The sequence below is a fragment of the Phasianus colchicus genome, chromosome 23 (genome assembly GCF_987193195.1).
Source record: "Phasianus colchicus chromosome 23, bPhaCol1.hap1.1, whole genome shotgun sequence".
In the NCBI taxonomy this organism is placed as follows: Eukaryota; Metazoa; Chordata; class Aves; order Galliformes; family Phasianidae; genus Phasianus; species Phasianus colchicus.
In genome coordinates, this window is record NC_143458.1 from 6,071,001 (window position 1) to 6,091,719 (window position 20,719).

General features: G+C 45.2%; 1 protein-coding gene across 3 annotated transcripts in view; it reads right to left on the bottom strand.

The window, feature by feature from the left end:
- Positions 1–6,836: 6,836 nt before the first annotated feature.
- KCNJ5 (potassium inwardly rectifying channel subfamily J member 5) overlaps positions 6,837–20,719 on the bottom strand; it is a 35,426-nt gene continuing 21,543 nt past the window's right edge. For 2 of the 3 annotated variants that reach the window (XM_031599729.2, XM_031599731.2), the window contains exons 2-3: positions 16,798–17,744; positions 6,839–7,665 (exon numbers count right to left, since the gene is read on the bottom strand). In XM_031599729.2, the coding sequence (XP_031455589.1) occupies positions 7,319–7,665; positions 16,798–17,744 (1,294 nt within the window). In that variant the 3' untranslated portion in view covers positions 6,839–7,318. Of the gene's footprint in view, positions 7,666–16,797; positions 17,745–20,719 lie in introns of all 3 variants that reach the window. The other variant, XM_090123412.1, reaches the window with a different exon arrangement.

The window sequence follows — 20,719 nt, forward strand, 5'->3', positions numbered from 1 at the left end:
CTTTGACAGGCATGGAATTAAGATGCAGGTTTATTCACTTACACAAAATGTCAGAGCAGAATTAGATGATCACTTTAGGGACTGAACCACTACGACTGCTGCTTTTGCAAGTAGCAAATGTTAGCATTTTTTTGACATATTTCTCCCCGGGTTCTTGTGGCACGAGAAGTAACTTTGTGGGAAAAACATCCTGTTCTCTTCTTCAGTGCAAACAACCTGTTACTGAATATTCAGTGCTGAAATGTACGATAGCAGGCTGGGGACTGACATAACAGAAAGAGCCCTAAGGTAGTGCGTATCCATACAGGAATTGAAAGGACTTATGCCTGCAGGCAAGTCAGCTTGTCTGCTGCAGAATGCAGTCTTGTCTGGCTTCAGACAGTTCTATAACACCACGTTGATCTACAGCAGCCAGGACAGCTCTCACTGGTACTTAAATTCTCCCGTATAAAGCTGGGTGCTCTTGAAGGGTGGATATGGAAAGGACAGAGCTCAGCAGGCACTGCCCCAGCACACCGAACAGAGCACAGCTCCATGGCACAGCTCCGGGTATCAGCACAGTTCTGCTCCTGCTGCTGACTGGCTGCACTGTGAGCACTGGGCTGTGCACTCAAATGTAGACAAAAGTCTCAGTAATGAATAAAGCAACTTCCTCAGGGCCCTGCAGGGTGCTGGATTCCCACTTTTTGGATGGAATACCCGGACACGTACATTTCCATTACTTTATGCATTGCAAAGCAGATCATTAACAGGTCCGTGAAGGACAGCAGTGGGTGCTGTGATGGGAAATGACAGCAGCTCAGGGGTCCATCACCCCATTTGGAGCTGGCCCCTGCTTACCCAGCCCCTGGAAGATGCACTGTAAGGACTGATGTGCCTCAGTAATGAGTGGGTTAATTAGCTTCTACCCACATTTTCCTCCTCTGGAGCTGAGTTCCCCACACCCCCATCAAGGCCACAGCCTGTTTTTCAGCACGGATTGTATCTTTCCTACTCAAGAGGTCACAGATTGCCAGCCTTGTTTTAATGAGCTGTGTCCTGTGAGTTTCAGTCACTTCAAGTCTAATAAGGGAACCCACAGGGGTGGTGTTTTCAATTTGCTCCTCTTTCCTGGAGAGTTTGTACCATACATCACACGTAGTAGTTCACAGCTGGTGAAAAAGAAAAGAATCAGCTTGTATTCCCTAGGCAGGGATTTTACAGTTCAATATTTATGAAGATTGGGTGTCCTCTCATCTGAAAGGCCAAGCAGTTTCTTTCACTATGTGTGGGATATATTACGTTAATATAGTGAACAGCTGCTTCCAAGAACTAATTTGAGGCTGGTGCTGAAAAGCTCTGTGCACTATAGAAATATTATGAACTTCTAAGAGTCCTTAGTACTTTGCCTAGCCGAGCCTTGTGCATACAAATTAAACATAATTGGAATCCCTGCCCTTCCCCCCATCAGAACTAAGGGCTACTTTACAACTGAAATAACACCTAAATATCTAATTTTAATTTCAAATTCACTCTATAAAAGCACAGCCTGATTGTTTTGCTCCTCGTTAAAGAAGGATTATGAAAAATGATCAAATCTAAGCATTACTCAAATGCGTATGAATGAACACAGCCATCAGCTGGAGATCACAGGAATGCAGCACTCTCTGAATATTCATTAGTTCTCCCAGACATCTGAAATTTCTTGTACACAGAGTAGCAAACACTGTGGTTCAGTCAATAATACCACTGTCCCCTGGGTAATGAGGAGATCCACTTTCAACTCTTCAACTGGACACAAGGTGAAACGTTGGACTGTTTTGGATGACAGAACATATCAGTATCCGTATTTGGACAGGTCACAATAATTCCTCACGTGAGGATGAGCTCCCACTTTTTGCAGAGCTGGGAGCAGTGCCAGCCAAATGAGCAGGAGGGGCAGAAGGGACTCCCAGTGCCTGGAGCAACTTCACATGTGCCATGGGATGCTGAGGAGCACAATGGGACCTGCAGGTCCCCAGTGAGGGTCGCTTTCATGTACCCACTTTGTCATTCCCAGCAGCCCAAGGAGACATCATCAGTCTCACCCCTAGATTTATTTTTCAGTTTGCTGCTGGAAAACCTCAAAATTTCAGGGCAGGAAGTTCTCCCTTATGTTTCTACAGTGACAGTTTCTACAGCCTAGAGAGCAGCAGAACAGTGTGTGCAAAACAAAGAAAAACAACTTCATCTACACTACAGTTACTAAAAATTAAATGTCAAGCAGGACAAGAAAAACTGATGTGGTAACATACAGAGGACAGGATCCGTGAGAGGCTGAGTAATGAAAAGGTCAGGAGGGCCATAAATAAAGCTGGAAGCAGCCAAGATGTGGCGAGGGAGAGAACTCATCTGAGGGGTACAAGTGCCCAGGCAGTTTAATGAATATGTTTTATATAAATGGAACGATTACCATTCCAGGAACAGGAACTGCCCTTACTCTGAACACGACAGGCACCCTGTATCAACCATCAGAACAAGGCACAAGCTGAACACGTTGCTTGTTGGGGCTGCACAGAGCAGGGACGCAGCTCGGGAGTCATCCAATGTTGTGTCTCTGAAGTTTTTCCTGGTTCTTGTCTCCATCAGTGACCAGGACAATCAGACTGACATCACGAGCATGACCTACCCGTTGCTATTTGATGCCCTGTGACAGTATCCCAAATCTCACATCAGAATCAGCTGTAGCTCCTGCCTCAATTAAATTGCAGCCATCAAGCCCTAGTTTGGAAAATCAGGCAGCTTGAAATTCAGGACATGTTCATGGGTCTTCCTGATCCACATCCTACACAGATATGATAAACAAAGCGCCACGTGTAAGCACTGCCTCACACTGATTTGTACAGGAGGTCAGGGGAAGCCAGGATAAAACACAAGTTCTCTGAGTCACAGCCCATTGCCTTAGCCGTCAATTATGCTGCATTCTTTGATATTGTATATAATGAAGCACAGCACTTTGTTCGAGGCTAGCTGTTCATTTATACCAGCTAGGACCAGTTATTTGTTCGGTTCATTATTATGATGGGCTATCATGTGTGCTGCAGGAATCACTGCAGGACTCAGCCCTGCTGGCTGCTCTGCAGACACAACAGCAGCAGTCCTGCACTCCGCAGCTCACGGCCTCACTGCAAGGAGCCTGAAAGCAGATGGGCAGAAAAAAACAGGCAGGGGAAGCAAAATGCGGAGAGGCAACTATGATTCAATAAAACCTGACATCATGGAATAAATGTGATAAAAACTTCTCATCTGTGTTATTGAAGGGTCCTCGGAGCTGCAGTCCCACTCCCTTCTCCTTATCTGAGTGATGTTTCAGCCATGTGGTCTGTCTCTACTCAGCCTGGCAGCAAAGAGAACCTCATCCCAGCACAGACAAACCCCTCCTGGCCTTCCTTCAAGGGTCGGTTGGGCAGTGGCTCTCACTGCCTGCACCTGGCATCTGTTTCTTCTCTTTCTATTCTGGGAGGAAGAGAAACAGCTGAGCTCTGCTACCGAATGCGAGGGAGGCAGATGGGGCGTGAATTCGGTAGTGATTGTACTGCTCATTTGTTTGGCATGAAAGTGATGGACACATGATAGAACAACACAGAACAAACGTGGGGGGTAGGAATACTGAATAGCTTTTACCATCATTACTTTTCCCATTACTGCGAGTTTTTTTTTCTCATTCAGTGATAAATCTGCATGAATATGGAGGGCTACAGCTGCCATCCTAATTCTCATGAGGTTTCTCATCTGATGGGCTTTCCTATTTCTAGGATTTCCTATGGTGCATCTCTTTCCCTTTCGAGCAATGGGAATAGTCAGTGTAACTGCTTAGCAAGCTGCACACACTCCTTTGCAGGCACTGCTGAGTGTTTGGGTAACAGGTAAGGAGGGAGGCATTTGCTATGGGATAGAACCACGAATTCATAGTATTTTTTAGTAACCTTTGGCTTTATCTGCATTTAGTTAACTGAGCTGTAAATCCATACAGGATTGGAGGACCAAAGTAGAATTTAAAAAGAATATACTTGAATATTAGACTTTTGTGACATGACCCCCAACACCTTCATCAACCAGGACCATCTGTTTGGTGCTTTCTCAGGGCTTTACTTTTTAGCAAGAGTAATTCCAACAGCATATGCTGTTCAACAGTAGCCACCTCTGTATGCATCTGCCTGCACACAGTAACACCTGGATGTGCAGCCCTCCTCTCCAAAGCCAACGGTCCTTCAGAGCTGAACGCTGCTCTGTTATATGCTGTCATCACAAAAGGACCCACCAGGCTCCACCGGAGTGTTTTCCCATTTCCCTGGCATAAATGAGATTGAAACTTGCCCTTGACTTCTTCCTGTAACAAAGTGCCACCAGACAGATGCTCCTGCTTCCCACTCCTCACACCTACCTAAGTGACCAGCTATCCCTGGGCTGAACAGTGCCAGTGGGAGCATTGAATCAGACTTTCAGCACTTATCACTGTGTCGCTGGCCTCAAAATGGAAACTGCTGTCACTTTTATGCACGGACTCAGAGCTTGCCTAGTTTCCCTGTAACCTCATTAAGCGTCCTCTCCATCATCCCCAAAACTGCTGCTGAACGCATTCTGGCAACGTGCCCTCCTGTACTGCAGCAGATATGGCTGGCAGTGTGCAGAGCTTATGACAAGGTATTAATTACTTGAGCATAAATAACATTCCCCTTATCTCTGCTTCAAGATCCACTACTTCTGATGGAAATATATTCATAATAATGAGTGAGAGAAAACAACAAAAGGAGTAAATCTGAGCATAAAAATGAGTGACAGGTCTCACAATGAGTGAAAATTAAAGCCAGGTAAGCTCAAATGAAAAATAAAGGTACATTTCAACACTTCTGTTGATTATCCCCTGGAAGCAAATGCCAAGACTTGCACTTTTAATGTCTACGCATCCTCACATCAATCTAAGAAACACAGTTTAGTAAAAACTAATAGTCTTACTGTGCTTAAATATGGAAAGCCATGCAGGAGGAAGCAGTGTCTGGAGACATCCAGGTCAGCCGGGCTGTGTCAGAGCACTGGTGACACTGCACAGGAACAGAACAGTTGGATGATGTGGTCTGGGAGAGCAGCTGATGCACAGGCTGAGGGCTTGCAGGCCTCCCTCCCACTGCAGCCCCAAACCCTCAAACAAAACCAAGCTGAGCAACAAAGCCTCTACTGTCTCCATTCACAGCTCATCAACTCTCCTGCATTAGGAAGGTGTTTCCCAGCTATCCTGCCAAGAAATACAGTTTTTGTTTGCTCAGAAACATTCATTAATGATTGGAAGGAAAGAAATGATTAATGAAGGAAAGAAATGTACACCTGAAATCAAATTACTTCAGTGAGTGTTGGCTGCTGAGCCTTCCATTGTTTTGTACTGTACGGTGCTGGAAAAGCATTTGAGCACATAGATTTGCCTGCTGGAGAGACAAAGTGTACCCTTATGTCTGCCTTTATGTTCCTTTATGAAAGAAGAGACTCACTCTCTTGCTTTCAGAAAAACTCAACATGCTCAATGAAATCAACCTCTGTTTGGGATGCAGCTCAGGAGGACAATGTGGGCTGGCCTGAGATGCTTTGGGAAGGCAACGACCAGACTGCCTGAGCCAACCCCCACAGAACTGACTGTCGTCTATACAACTTGAAAGTATGGTTCCTTGTAGGTACCAAATACTAAGTCATTGTAATGGATGTGCACACACACCCGACTACACATCCAGCAATTATTTTGCCACTAATAATGTTCAATGACAAAAATTCCTAAGATGTAGGATATATGATTTCTCAGACTCGACAGTACTGGAAAAGAGCAGCTTTGTGTGATGAGATCTCAGGGGAAATGAAGTGGTGAAATAGCATTTTGGCAATTTGAAGATGGCTGGCTTCTCTCTGGAGGGTATCACACAGGTAGGAGAAGCAAGGTACAGATGCAATCCAGTGCCATTTTCCAAGCTGTCTATCTCTGGCATCACGTAAGGGACCCAGCCAGCTCTCTCTCATGCTGAATTGAACTGGATAAGTTAGCTCACCGGGTAGAGCTTATATAACCTCCCTCTGAGGGGCTGAAATTGCCTCTGCCTCACATAGATCAGTCACAGTTCTACTTTCCATTACTCTCTCCTACATTAGGAGTTCGCTTCAGCTACAGAATGAAACATTCTGGAAAACAAAAAACAAAAAAAAATCTTTGTAGAGGCAGAGGTAGAGTGAGAAGTGAGGATCTTAGAGAAAGGACAAACCATTCTAGGAAATCTTACCTATTTTTTCTCCCTATTATCTTTTAGTTAATCCTGTTCTGTACTATTGCATCTCCTTCACAAAAGGAGAACGCTGCAGGGCCAGCCACCAACCAGCATGCTGGCACTAGTGGGGCCAGATGGCTTTGATATGTCAGCACGTGTTCCCATTAGCTACAGGAACATCAGCATCTAAACCCTTACTGTAAGTATGCATTTTATGGAAGAGAGTTTGGCAAACTCACTTCCCCAGTCTACCTACTCCAGGGACTCTAAGTGAAATTCCAGATCGTTTCAAGTTCCCGGGTAGCTACACATCTTTTTTTAATAATCAACTGGAAATGAGACACCCAGCCAGAAAAGAAACCTTTAGTGGGGCAGCATCTATCTGTTCTCTCATTGTGGATGGACTGTGAAATGTATCCGTAGTTCCATAAAAAGAGTGCACAAAGATGACACATTGGTTTGATAGACAAAAACATTGGATGAACCTGCTAAGATCTGCAGGAAAGCTGTCCTATTTTGTAAGAAACAAACAACAACGTCTGCGTCTTGGAGCAGAGCACCAACTAAGCTCTATTTGCAAAAGTCACGAAACAAAAACTCCAAGATGTACAAGAGAGGTTTTTTGGTTTTCTTTTATTTAAGCAGTAACAATATCTACAACACATCCACTCACAAGTTAAGTGAAGGCATGAAAACACATTCTTCATACTGAGATGGGAGCTTCTAGATCTTTACCTTTGTAAATACCCTTGCAAGGGGAGATAGGTTTTGAATGTCCAATGAACATTTTTTGAAACAACTACTGGTGGGGGTTTCAATTGTAACTGTGATTGCATTTAGTGAGCCTTGTCCACAGAGATCCAAATGCTTTGCAAATGAGTGCAAAGCTCAGAACCTCACCATACAGTTAAAAGGGGAGGGAAACTGAGGCACGGTGCTGTGCAGTGACTTGCCAAGATCAAGCAGCAGAGATCTGGATATAAACCTCAGGTCTCTGACTCACAGTCAATTCCTCTCTTGCTTTGTGTGTGGGTTTTGACTGCCCAGCAGCTCACGTGTTATACAGGCAGATTTTCTTTCACTTCTCCCGCTGTTCCATTGGCTCCACTGAATGCTGCTGGCTCCCTGTCTTCTTCCTCTTCCTCTTCGTCCCCTCTCGCCGTCTCTGCTTCTCTCCCTCCACCCAGGACAGTGGCACTGGAGATGCTGCTGAGGAGTTGGCCTTCCCTGCGGGACTCAGCCAGCTCTTTGGCACAGCACACAGGAGTGTTGGTTTCGTAAGTGCTGTGGAAGCTGTTGTAGTCAACCTCGTAAAAATCCTTCTCCAGGGTGAGGACGGGAGTGAAGCGATGTCCCCACAGCACCTCTGTGTCCATGTAGGAGCTGCGAGCCTGGCAAGTCATCCCTGGGTGGAAAGAGAGGGATGTTAAATGCAAAGCTTCCTTACATGCTCACCCAGCCACTTCTTTCATTTAAAAGCACTTTCATGTTATTTCCATACCTGATTGCTCTGGGACACAGACAAAGTCTTCGCTTAATAAGCCTCATAAAAGCCTCTATCATGAAAAAGCTGAGCTCTCAAAGGAAAAGGGGTGGACTCATCGCCGCATCTTCAGACTGCTTCCTGAAACCTGCACTTAAGGCTTTGAAGTCTGGTAGCACTAAGCAGCTTCTCTCTGTCCTCACTTTTCTCTGTCGAGGCGCTGCTTCCTTGTGTGGCTGCTACTAACAGTATTTCTGGTGAATCACGTGCTAAAATGACACACAACCCTGCCAGTGCACTTCAATCCTGACCCACACAGCCCCCAAGGAGGACGAACCCCTGCCCTGCCAAAGCCACCTGCACTCCCACTGTGTCTCATGCTGCCCCTCTCAAGCTATAACCCCACCAGCTATTCCCCCTGCACACCAAGTGATGCAGTCTGTAAGGAGGAACAGGCTCCTGCCCCACTGATGTGACCCACAAGGGATGCTGGCTTACATATTCCTTTGGAGAGTTCAGTCCAACTATAATAGGTTGGCTGAATCAAAACACACAGCATCACGTAGTCAAGCTTGTAAGCACATTGAGTTGAGTGTCTTAATGGAATGAATGAACAGTGGGCAATATGAAACTGATTTTGTCCAGCTTCTTCTCAGCCCCAAGGATCAGAGTTTGTTTATGTACTTAGAAAACTTTTAAAGAGGCTTTGCAGAGCAGAGATAAGGATTCAGCATTGGAGTGACCTCCTCTGGAATCACCAGCTGATTGAGAAGCCAAGGCTGACTTCTCTTCCAAACATTTGTCATCTGCTCATCCTGAACGTGTTATGCTTTTGCTCTTGATTTGGTGAAATGTAGAAATGCTGACCTCACAAAGTCCTCCCACTGTTCTCCTTTGGAGTCTGAGTGATGGCCCTGACTGGAATACATTCAAAACATGCATTTGATCCAGTTTGCAGCCAAGGCTTCCAAGTCTACCTCCTGCAGCCCAAAGTATGCAAACAGAAATCCGAAATAACGCACAGGGGGAAAATAATGGTGTCAGATGCTGCAGGAAAGAGCGCATGTGTTCTCACCACGTGAGCATTATGGACTGATGAAATCTCAGAGTAATCAAAAAACTTATCCTTTCAAAAAGCCACCTCTGAACAGTCTGAAGTTTGTTTCTTGTTTTGCTGCTATTAAGACATGAACACAAGCAGGATCTGCTGAAGACTTTAAAGCAGAAGAGGCCACTGACACTCACAAGGCTGGGAGCTGTAAGCAGACAGGCTGACTTCTACCATGGCTTTCCAGGAGCTGCCTGTAGGCATGGTGTTGTGAAGCCAAGAAAGAATGACCTTGCTAAATACAGGGGTCTGAGGCATCCAAAGGGAATCCTGCCTTGTAATCATGGCCTGAAATAATTCCTCCAGTGGGGGAGAACCTGACAGTGAACCCGAACTCCAGAGACACGATCATGGTTATTTCCTGCTGTAAATATTCAATTAAGGAAGGAACAATAGAAAGCTCTCATCAACCCAATACTGCTCACTGCCAGCTTCCTGCAGGAGCTGCTTTCTGTAACCCCAGGGGTACGCAGAGCCAGCACAATAAGACAACTTGTAATTGCTCCATAATCCCATTCAAATATTCCTTTTTAGCACATGTGCAGTGGTATTTTAATTGCGTGGGGACATACTGCTTGGCAACTCCTACATTACCCAGTAAACAGCAGCATTGTCTCTGCCTCGAATTCCATTAAGTGCCTGTTTTGCAGGCTGCCCTGTGCTCTTCAGCCTGGTTAATTAATGCAACTGTAACGTCCCCGGCTAATCACTACCTTTGTAACTGCAAAAAGATGATAGAGGAGGTGTGAAAACAATAAACCTCGCTTTTATTAACAGCACACGGATGCAGCCACCTCCTATTTGCATACAACGTGCACTCTGCCTTCTGTGCTGTGGATGTCGAATTCTGCCTTGCAGTGGCACTGATTCATTCACTAGGCTCGCACCTTTCATGCACTGCTCTGCACTCTCTGCAAAAACCAGCAGTTCTATTTCACAAGCCTTGCCTGTCCAAGTCCATGGGCATATTGAATCATTACATCCCATGCTCACATCCATCAAGAACCGAGTGGGCCACTGCCATTCCATTCCATTGCAGCAGCCTTGCCCTGTGAGCTCCTGCTGCAGCTGTGTGAAGTGCTGCTGCCCTGCAGAGTGCATGCAATAAACTGGGGGAGATCTAAACTCCCTGGATTTCTTGCAAAAATAATCATAGTACGATACTCGGTCTTGAATAACGCTGCTAATGCTTTTCTTAAAATAGAGATAATTACATGCTTTAGGTTTAAATGGTGTGGATATTTAGTATAGTTATAGGGAAGGAAGGAAGTAATATTTGGTGACTGGGGCATTTCATTCAAACTCGTTTCATGCCAAAGAATATCTTCATTTCCCCCTTGTCAGCATAAGCAGATGTGCTTCAAAACTTACATCCAAAAAAAAAATCACTGAGATTTTTACTTTCCAAGCATATTGATTTTTCCAGGACTATTAAAAGTTTAATTTTCTCCCAAACAAACTGACTTCAAAATGAGGAAGTATTCCTACTATCAATTTGTACTGCCTGCCATCTGTGTAAATGTGAAACGATGTGCAAAACGTTCACCTTTCGAATTCCAGCTCCATCTCCCTCACCCACTTCATTTCAGAGCTCAGCTTTCAACCGCAAACAAAACTGAATTTGAACTGAAAGCAGATAAAAGTTAGAAGCACAGAGTTACAAGCAGACGCACCAAGTTTTCAGTACAGCTGGAGCCAGTCCTTTCAGATAGCTGGAGACCAGAGAAGGGCCTCCAGGTTTCAAGTTCTGCATTAAGCATTTCATAGGGTGTTAATGATCATTTCATTACAGCGGAACCCTAAGGAGTGGACTTTGGTTCTGCTGACCAGGGCCAGTGATGGGGTCTGTGCATGCTCCTTTCACAGCAGCCAGGAATACATCCAGAACGGCTTGTTTCTGCTTTCCAGTCAATGAAAAGATGTGAAATATATTGCAGTGTGTGTTAAACCAGGTGTTTCATTACATTCGAGAGCAGAGTCACTGAGGAAAGATTCCTGTGTAAAATTGGTGTCAGGGAACTCTACCAAAAAGGCACTTTCCTGTCATCAAAATCAATGGGGATCAAGCAGCTTACATTTTATCAAAGACAAAGGCATGTAAATACGTGCTGACAAAAACCAGTTCTTTGATGGCTCTCTCAGTGAGGAGCCTGTATTTTCTGCAATGCACTCAATGAGAGCTGCAGACTTCAGAACGTTTCACTGCTTGCAACACCACTGATTACACAAGCGGAGCAGCGGCTGCTGGCTCTGCCTCACTGCTGTGGAAAGGGGAAAAGCTGCAGGACAGCACTCCAGATTTCCAAGCCTTACTTCCCCTTAAGTCACCAGTTAAAATCAAACTTCGTTATCGTGGGCCAAATCTTACTGCACTGCGCAGCTGTTTGGGTGCCCAGAGAGGAGCCAGCCGTCTCCCTCTAACTTCAGAGCTTGTTTTTTCCCTACGTGTTCCAGCACAGCCTGTACCCATATTGGCAGTTTCACAGGAGAGGGCAGGAGGACCACAAAGCACGACCCACCAGCCAAGAAATGGCTGCAGGCTTCCATCGGATCGCATCAGCAGCAGAGCTGAATGGTTTGGCACTGTTACACAGCCTGGACTTCCTCAGCGGGTACAGCCACCCCAAGCCTTGGGGCTGTCAAGACAACGTTTTTCATCAGCCTAAAATTAACTCTCCTCATTTAAATGCCACGAGGCTCAGCGATTATCTGCTGGCAGCGCGTCATGCGGATGCTGACTGCATGTTTGCTGTATTTGCTCTGCTCTCTCTGCAGTTTAGCCACAGACACTGCTGGAGGTGATTTCACCTCTCTGGCCCTGGCTTCATATGCTGTTGTGCACATGCTGATTTCTCCCCTTGTACCAGGTGCACTAAGGCTGCACAGAGCAGACTGCTGCTTCAGCTGAGCTCCAGCTGCACTACCAGAGCACACAGAAAGAAGTGATGGGCTCAGAGCTATAAGAGCAGACTGATGGCAAGCAGTAGTTATAAAAAATTTACTTCTATCGCTCCAATTAAGAAATACGTGTCTTTAAATTAGCATCAGCATTTGAATAGTGATAAAAGTTATTAGTCCCTTTGCATTAATTAGACCGAGGAACTCTGCAACCTCCAAAAAGTCAATTTTCCTCCAACCTCAAAAGGAATATTAGAAGGTAGGAGCATGGCCCTCCAATTATTCACGCTTGTCTCTTTGAGAGGAGGACATGTCCAGGATTGATTCACTTTGATTTTTATGCCAGAGGAGAGTAATAGGATTTTAATATTTCTGAATGCTCTCCAGGCATGGAAAAGCTCCCAAGCATTGGGAAAAAAAATAATAAAAGGGCATTGTGATTTGAAAAGCTTGAGTTCGATGGCCTTCACTCTGCCAGGCAGAACCTGAGGCCCAGGCACATCCCTCACAAAGGCATTCCTAGTGACTTCAGGGACATCCAAGAAAAGAGGTGTGCCCACGTCTGCCCATGGAGCACAGTGTGGGTGGTGAGAGCAGTGACTGCAGGTGTCTATCTCTTGCCTTTAATTACACAGGCAGTGCCTGTAACAGTTCTGCAAGGTCCTTCTCGCAGAAGAGAAAGTGTATTTATATGCAAAATGCTAAACAAAACAAAAGAGAACCCAAACCAGATGCTGAATGCTTGAGAAATCCACTTATTATTTCAGCCTTCCTTTGTTCTCCCAAGAAAATCATGACTAATTTCAGAATGCATTATGTTGCAACTGCTTCTTTTTCTCCTACATATAAAGCCACAGCATTTGTCTGTATCCTCTGTAAAGATGGATGGTGTGAGATGCAAAAGGGCTGCATTCCCACAGGGACAGGATGAGGAACTGAGATGCAGAATCCTGACACGTGGCTGATTACTTATATATATATTTACTTATGTAGACTGCAAGTCAGAAATACATCTACCTGTCCTTTCCAGGTGTTTACTGTAATTTTGTTTAGCCATGGACTAGTCAGGTCTTTCAACTGTGTGGTATTTAATACAGGTGGCAGCAAAAACCAGTGAGGACAAAGGGAGATGTGACAAACACCAATGCACCAATGCCTCTATGACCAGATGTGAGAAACACTGGACAGTGTAGACTCAGAGTGAGGCTTACAGGACAGGTACTGATACATTTAATCTTGATTAGTTGTCTCTAAAGAGCAGCAAAAAGGTAAAGCTGGAAGAGAAGAGGTCTTTTCTGGTATGTAGACTATTTCATCAATCGGAATGATGGTGACATTGCTGTTTTAAATGGAGTCTCTCATCTTCTCTAATTGAACCAGTCATTTCTCCACCACACAACCCAGTGACTCTGCAACCACATGGAAGAGGTTTGTGAATCCCCACTGTGTTTGCACACCCTGGTGGCCCTGGTTGCTATTAAGTACCAGGGCAAGGCCAAGACACGGCCAACAACAGCCTGGCCCCCTTTTGTCAATAGGATGGTTCTGATTTTTTCTTGCCACTGTGGGAAGCAGAAAGACAGTGAAAGCAAAAATGTATTCACTTGGCAAACAGATTTTCCACTTCCACTCTCTTTCTTTTTATTGCAGGTCAAATTTGGGCCAGCTGGACGAGTGTCTCTTTAAGATATGGCACAAGAGAATTAATTCCCTAAAGTAATCTCTATGACCAATTCATTAAGTGAGCACTGTGAGCAGAGCTGCTGCTTTCAGGATGCCCACAGAGCAGCAGTGAAGTCAGAACTCTTGTCATCTATATTGATTTTGTCCTTCCAGTGGTTATTTCACTCAGCGACGATCACCACAGATCTGCCCAGAAATGCAGCCTCCCTTTGGTGCTCTTAACCTCTTGTGGAGTCGCAGTGCCACAACCACACTGAAATAATGTTTGGAAAGGCCCTGAGCAGCAGCCATCTGCACAGGGTGGGAGTGCAATGGCTGTGGGGCCCTGGAGAGCTCTCACTTCACTAATAAAATGTTTATTTTCTTCTTCAGCCAAAGGAAAACCCAGTGGTTCAGGCTGGCTGATGTGCTTCCTGTGTGCTGGCGCCCTGTTTATTTACCCTTTTGAAAAATTCAAGCCCAGTGGAAAACGTTGCTTTAAACCATAACGTTCCATTTTGTAAACAAACAAACAAAACATCACTTTTTATTTGAAACTATTTACTGTCTTTGCCTTCCATGGAATGGGAATTTAATGTCAGTGAGGGAGTTACCTTTCTGAGAGCAGGACAAAGCATTTCTTGGATGTGTGGCTGTCTAAAACTACAGGCTGTGGCTATGAAATTGCTCTCCTCAATGGTTATTCACTGAACATTATTCACTCAGAGACGATGCTCAGAATTCCTTTGCTCATTTACACATTGACAATCACTGCACAGCCGGATCTGGCCCGCTTTCCAAAATCCTCACCAAACTCAGTCACCTTCCCCACCACTGCAGGGTACGACCTGTTGTTCTCTACAGACTGGGAGAGTCTCCATTCATTTTCCCTCCTGCCAACAACTGCAGAGCTGAGCTCCCCCCAGGCTGCACGCAGGACCTGTGTGCTCTGGGGCACCATGAGCAGAGCTGGGTGTGCTTAACAGCCCCCCCCAGTTATTAAGGGAACAAGCAGCCTGCTGTGTTTTCTTGCTGTCCCAAACCTGAACAGGTTCTAGTGGTGCCATCATTTCATAGAAGTGGCACTGCAGGTAAATGATACCATTCCTGAAAGCAGATGAGGCTTGGGCAATGGGAGGGAAAGGACCGAAAGCTGGGAGCAAAAGTTATGATATGGAGGGAGGGTCTTCACAATGAAAGTCTCCAGAACGGGTTTAATCAAGATAATGAAGAGTAAGGACTAAGCAGGGAAGCTGAAACACTGTGCTTCCACCAGCCACTTTCACTGGGATGTGTGCCATTCAGAAAACCAGTTCAGCCTCTGATCAGATCACACCACCACCTGAGTTCTGCTCCCACTCTGCTCTAAGCCCGGTGCAAACTGGCTCTCCTAGCTCTGGTTTTGAAATTTCACACCGTGTCTTCTGAGACCATAAAAAGTCATTTCCACTGATGTCTGTTCCTTAATATCATTACGCACAGGTCTGTACAATCCCTCTGGGAAAGGAGCCCATTTGTAAAGTAATATCATTCCTATGCCATGCTTTTAATTTTAAGGTTGTTGCCGATAATGATTTCCCCTCACACAATCCAGCAGGGACTGAGCTCTCATAGGAGGACAGCAGAGCAATGCTGTTCGAGCAGAATTTGATGGTGTCACGGTGTGATGAGGAAAGAGGCTTTGGACATGCAAGGAACTGCATTCCGTGCTCACATTAGGTGGTTCTAGTACCTGGCAATTGTTTAGGCTACAAAATAAGCTCCCATTACAAATCCTCCCCTTTAATATTCCTTTCCACCCCCTCTTCTTTTGCCACATCTCTATAAAATTCTGCTGGCAAAGAATATTTGCCTAGCAATGCCACACGAATTCCACCCATACAATGCAGTACTCCAACCTAAGCACAGTGCAATCTGCATAACCACCAATTAGCTCTTAGAAACGCTCACCTGTTGCTATTCACTAATGACTATAGGGAGATATTAGGGAGCAGACTCAGTTCTCTAGAGTGCTGTCTTCAGGTCTGAAGTTCTGGGGTGCAGGATTTGGAAAGACTGTTCCCCCTTACATTCAGCTGTTAGGAGACCAACAGGGACAAATCACAAGGAAGGGACAAGATCCATTGTAAGCAAAGGGCAGAGTCTGTAGGACAGGATGCTGATGCCATATCAAGCAGAAATCCCATGTTAGTGTTTCAGAGAGAACATGTGCTTCAATAAGATGAAAAAATCCTCAGATTCAGAGCAGTCTTGTAACAAAAATCCTTAAATGCCAAAGGGCAAAATTACTCATAAAAGCATTTCTGTATCTTTGAGTCTTTCTAGGCTCCTGCATCTCTAGACAGCAATTTGCTCCTCCCTGCTGCCTGCAGTCCCATTGCCCTTAAGGACCCTGATCTGACCACGGCACGCTGCCAACCCCAGGCTGAGAAAGCCTGCCTGAAGGGAGCATCAGCATCTCAGGCTGCTTAAAATCTCTTGCTCCCCGTTGGCTCTTTCTCAATGCCTAAAATAAATGAATTAGCTGCAAGTGGTAAAATGATCCCTTACGCCTTGTCTTTTAGGTATGACTCCAGAGTAAAAGCATCTTCTCCATTAGCCAGACCCCACAGGGATGCACTGCATCCTGCCAGTGGGAAGGACATGGAGGGCCTTTGCAGACATCCATCCTCTCACCCTGTGAGAGGCACGCTGCCAAACCCCTTTTACACACCTTGAAAGGCTGAGGCACACAGCTTTTCCAGATTCATTTTATATGGAAGCAGATTTCTTTCATTGCCCACCACAAATACATCCACAGGGGGAAACTGGGAATCAGTTGAGCATATCTCCTAATCTGCCTATTGCACAGAATTGTTTTATGCTGTTAAACAGCTGGTATTTTTCCTCTCTGAGCTCCTTTTTAAATACATGTCCTGCATCATGTGCAAGTCATCCAGTTTCAGCACACGCTGTTTTATGGGATATTGTAATACTGGGGCACTTCCTTCATAGCCTCCATTAAGTAGCAACACCACAGCAGTATCTAAAATAACAGAGTTGCAGCCAATCTGTAATACTGAGGAGAAATGGAAAAGGATTTGCAGCATGAATTTTGATCACAGAAAGCAGAACCACACAAGACCTCCCAGATTCGTTCAGTTCATTCCTTTTTTTTTCCCATGGATCTATTCTAATTGATTATGGACAGCTCTTCATCTAACTCCTTTGTGTGACTCCAAACACGACAGTGTCAGCTGAAGGACCTCTCTTTCAATCACTATCCAAATCAGACAGCAATACCTCACCCAAATGAGTCACAAGAGAATGATAAACCCCAGCATGTTCTCAGTGAAATTTCTCCCTTTTCTCCCTCAAAACAGTGACTGATTTTGACACGTGCTTACCTGTTGCTTCCACCATTCCTTCCAGAATGACCACAATCTCAAACTCTTCCTTCTCCAGCTGGGTGCGGGACATCTCCCAGAAGGGGCTTTTCTCATTGATTTCATGTGAGATGATAAGAGGTGACACCAGGAACAATCTGTCATCTCCAGTGTCAAACCCCACATTGATGTCTGTTTGGTTCAAGGGGATGAACTCTCCCTCTTTGGTCTGTTTGGACTTAATCAGTTTGGCTCTGATGGAAGCCTCGACAATGTGGGAATTGCGGAGGTCTCCAACACGAAACATGAGACAGAGCTTCTCATCCCTCATGGAAATCACTGCATTGTTAGAAAACATGAGGGTTTCAGCTCTCTTCTTTGGTTGGCTGATCTTGACAAACATGCATCCCACCATGAACGCGTTGACGATGGAGCCCAGAATAGCCTGGATCAGGAGCAGCACAATGCCCTCCGGGCACTTCTCTGTTATAACCCTGTAGCCATACCCAATTGTAGTCTCAGTTTCAATAGAAAAGAGAAACGCAGAAACAAATCCACTGAGATTTTCAACACAAGGGATCCAGTTTTCATCTTCAAGATGGTCCAGGTCTCCCCGGATGTAGGCGATGAGCCACCATATGAACCCAAAAAACAACCAAGTGATGGTATAGACCAGAGTGAAGACAAGAAGATTGAAACGCCATTTGAGGTCCACCAGCGTAGTGAAGAGGTCACTCAGGTATCTGTAGGTTTCTTGGACGTTCCCATGGTGCACATTGCACTTGCCACTTTTCTCCATGTATCGCTGCCGTGGCTTCTTACCTTCTGCTGTTATGAGCCGGGTTCGGTCGGTGGCAATGGGAACGTCATCCCGAGCCTGCTTGGGAATCTTCTTAGGCTCTCTGGATGCAACTCCGATGTCCATGTCCTGGTTCATGAAGATCCTAGAATCTCTGGCCATGGCTGGGCTGGGTGAGAATAAAGAAATGAAGTTTAAGATCAGAGGGAAAGAATTGAGACAACAGCCAACATCATTGTGCTGTGTGAACGGGAAGGGAAGGGAAGGGAAGGGAAGGGAAGGGAAGGGAAGGGAAGGGAAGGGAAGGGAAGGGAAGGGAAGGGAAGGGAAGGGAAGGGAAGGGAAGGGAAGGGAAGGGAAGGGAAGGGAAGGGAAGGGAAGGGAAGGGAAGGGAAGGGAAGGGAAGGGAAGGGAAGGGAAGGGAAGGGAAGGGAAGGGAAGGGAAGGGAAGGGAAGGGAAGGGAAGGGAAGGGAAGGGAAGGGAAGGGAAGGGAAGGGAAGGGAAGGGAAGGGAAGGGAAGGGAAGAAGAGCAGGACCACAAAGAGTGCAAACATTGACACTGCCTTGACAAGACATGCTGATACAGGGCTGGATACAGGCTAACTTTACACTGGGAAAGATTTTTGCTTGAGGCACATCTTCCTTCCTGGTCTGCACAGCACTTTGAAGGGCTTCTCTGCCAACAGCCACTTGCTAAATACAGTTGTGTTGAACTGGGTGTTAAATACTGATTCGTAGCACACAGTCTCTATGAAGGTGAAGCAGCTGCCTGTCACCTCACTTATCACACCACTGGACCTCTGAACCATGCAAATGAGAATGGCCTGGGTGATGTTTTCCTTGTTGAAACCTTTTGGTTTTCCCTTAATTTCTGACATGGTGCTCACTTGTTTCTTCGTTTTAGACCCCAAATTTCCCAGAGATCACAACCAGAAGCAAAGTACAGCTGTAATGATGTACATTCTCAAAAGGGATTGGAGTTTCCTGCTGCCTCAGGTCTGGGGTACCAAGAGAAACCTTAGAAATGCACAGAAATTCTCTGCACTACTGCCTGCCTAAATCTCACACAAGTCTAAATTATTCATCAAGGTTTCCCTTACAGTCAGCAGAGAAAAGAACCTCCAGGGATAATGCAGATTTCAGATGTACTGATTCACCTTCTGGGTACATTCACTGCTTTCCACAAATTATTCTGGGATCCTGAATTCCAGAGGTGAAATAGGATTTTTGTTCAGCATCTTCAGCTACGTGTCCATGGGTCTGATGGATCCAGACCTACTGGTAACCAAATATATGAGAACTCTTTTACCTCATTTGATGCCAGACAAACAGCAGACACTTTCAGAAATGTAACAGCTATTAAAAACCCACGGTCTACATGCAAAACCGTGCTTGATCAGATACAAATAATACAAAATGATGTCTGAAGTGATTTTTGCAGGTTATCATGCAACATCCTGTTTACTCAGATGATTCAATATACCTCTAAAAAAAACCCACGCATGCTCCATAGAAAAATGAGAATCTCCACTCTAAATGCAGGGCACAGACAAAATCTCTGTGAAAGACTACCTGAGAAGCCTTAGGAATATCAAAGATAGAATAGCAATATTCTCTATGATGTTCATTCTCTGCATTGCCCTCTGCAAATCCTATTAAAATCCAACTAAATCTATTACTGCTCCCTCTATCTTTAATCTTCTTATGAGCCTGTGAATAAGAAGAGGTGTAGAGATACAATTAAGAGTATCTTGGGAAAGATAATTTTAAGGACGAGGAATGTAGCTTCATCTTTTCAGAATTAAAAAGCACGAAGGGTGGGCAGGAAGGAAGCAGAGGCAGGATGAATACACGAAGTAACAAATTTCCACTTCTATTCTGCTGTAGCCAAGTCTGGTTAACAGCAAAGAACTGCTCTACTCCCTTGTACAAGTCACCATCAATCATTACCCCACTGAAACAGCCAGAGCTTGTTGTTGGAACCGTCCCTGCTGGCTCCATCCACCGGGGAGCCTGGCCATCTGTCCGCAGCACAGCCCCAGCGCTTCCTTCTGCTGGCAAAGCTGCCTGCTTGGAAGGGTCTGAGCCAGGGCTGGGGCAGTGCAGTCACAGGAAGGGGAAGCAGAAGGGATTCGTGTATCTGGGATGGTAAGCTCAGGGAATCGGTTTGCTGTGCCACTGCCTGACATCACAGACGCGGCTTAGGTAACCCCAGCACCGTGCTGCTCCCTTTCTCTAACAGCATCACCAAGGATTTGAGCAGAGTATTAATCCCTACCTCTGTCCTCACATTCCTTCTCTGCAGAGGACTCTCAGGGCTGGCTAACAGCAGATTCAGACGTACCTCGAATCATTTTCTACCAGTTTTTACAAATTCAAATCCCCCCAGACATTGGTGTGGCTCTTTGCTGCCTTTTGGTGTCCATCTGCTTACATGCACACCGAGTGGCTGCTTGAGATTATAAGGATGCACACCGACACCTCACAGCATGCAGTACCCTATGCCAAGTGCAAGTCAGAACAACCAGAAACTTTCATTTTCCTTTTCAGTAGGAGAGGAAGCATCCCATCACTGCATTTGATACAGAGAGCCTCTCTGCTCCCTCCTCAGCAATATCACTTTTGATCCTTGTATTGTTTGATCGATCCATTACTCCATTTGGATCCATCTATATACGTGCAGAAGTGTGAAAGCAGGTAAATGTGGCAAGTTTTCAATTTAAAAAAAGAATTTTCTTATTTAAAAAAAAGGCATAGAGCTTAAATTTAAAACTGAATTTCACTCACACTAAAACTACATAGGAGAGAACAACTGATCCGAAGACATTCATCTATAGAGTAAGGTTCCATATTTCAGATTCATACCCAAGAGACCAAAAGGATCTGGAAACATATTAAAAAGATCAGAATAGAATAAAAATAATCATAAGGACTAAATCCCTAGAAATATCACTCTGGTGAAACCAGCTACAAGGACTGCCCATTAATGAAAATACAGGGAAACTTGCTTTCACTAAAACACTCAGGGGACTGGCAACACCACTTTTCTAATGCTACTGATCTTTAGCAATAGGTCAAGAGAAATCTGTCTGGAAATCTTTAGGAACACCTCACAAGTGCTCCATTAAAGCAACGAAATTCCT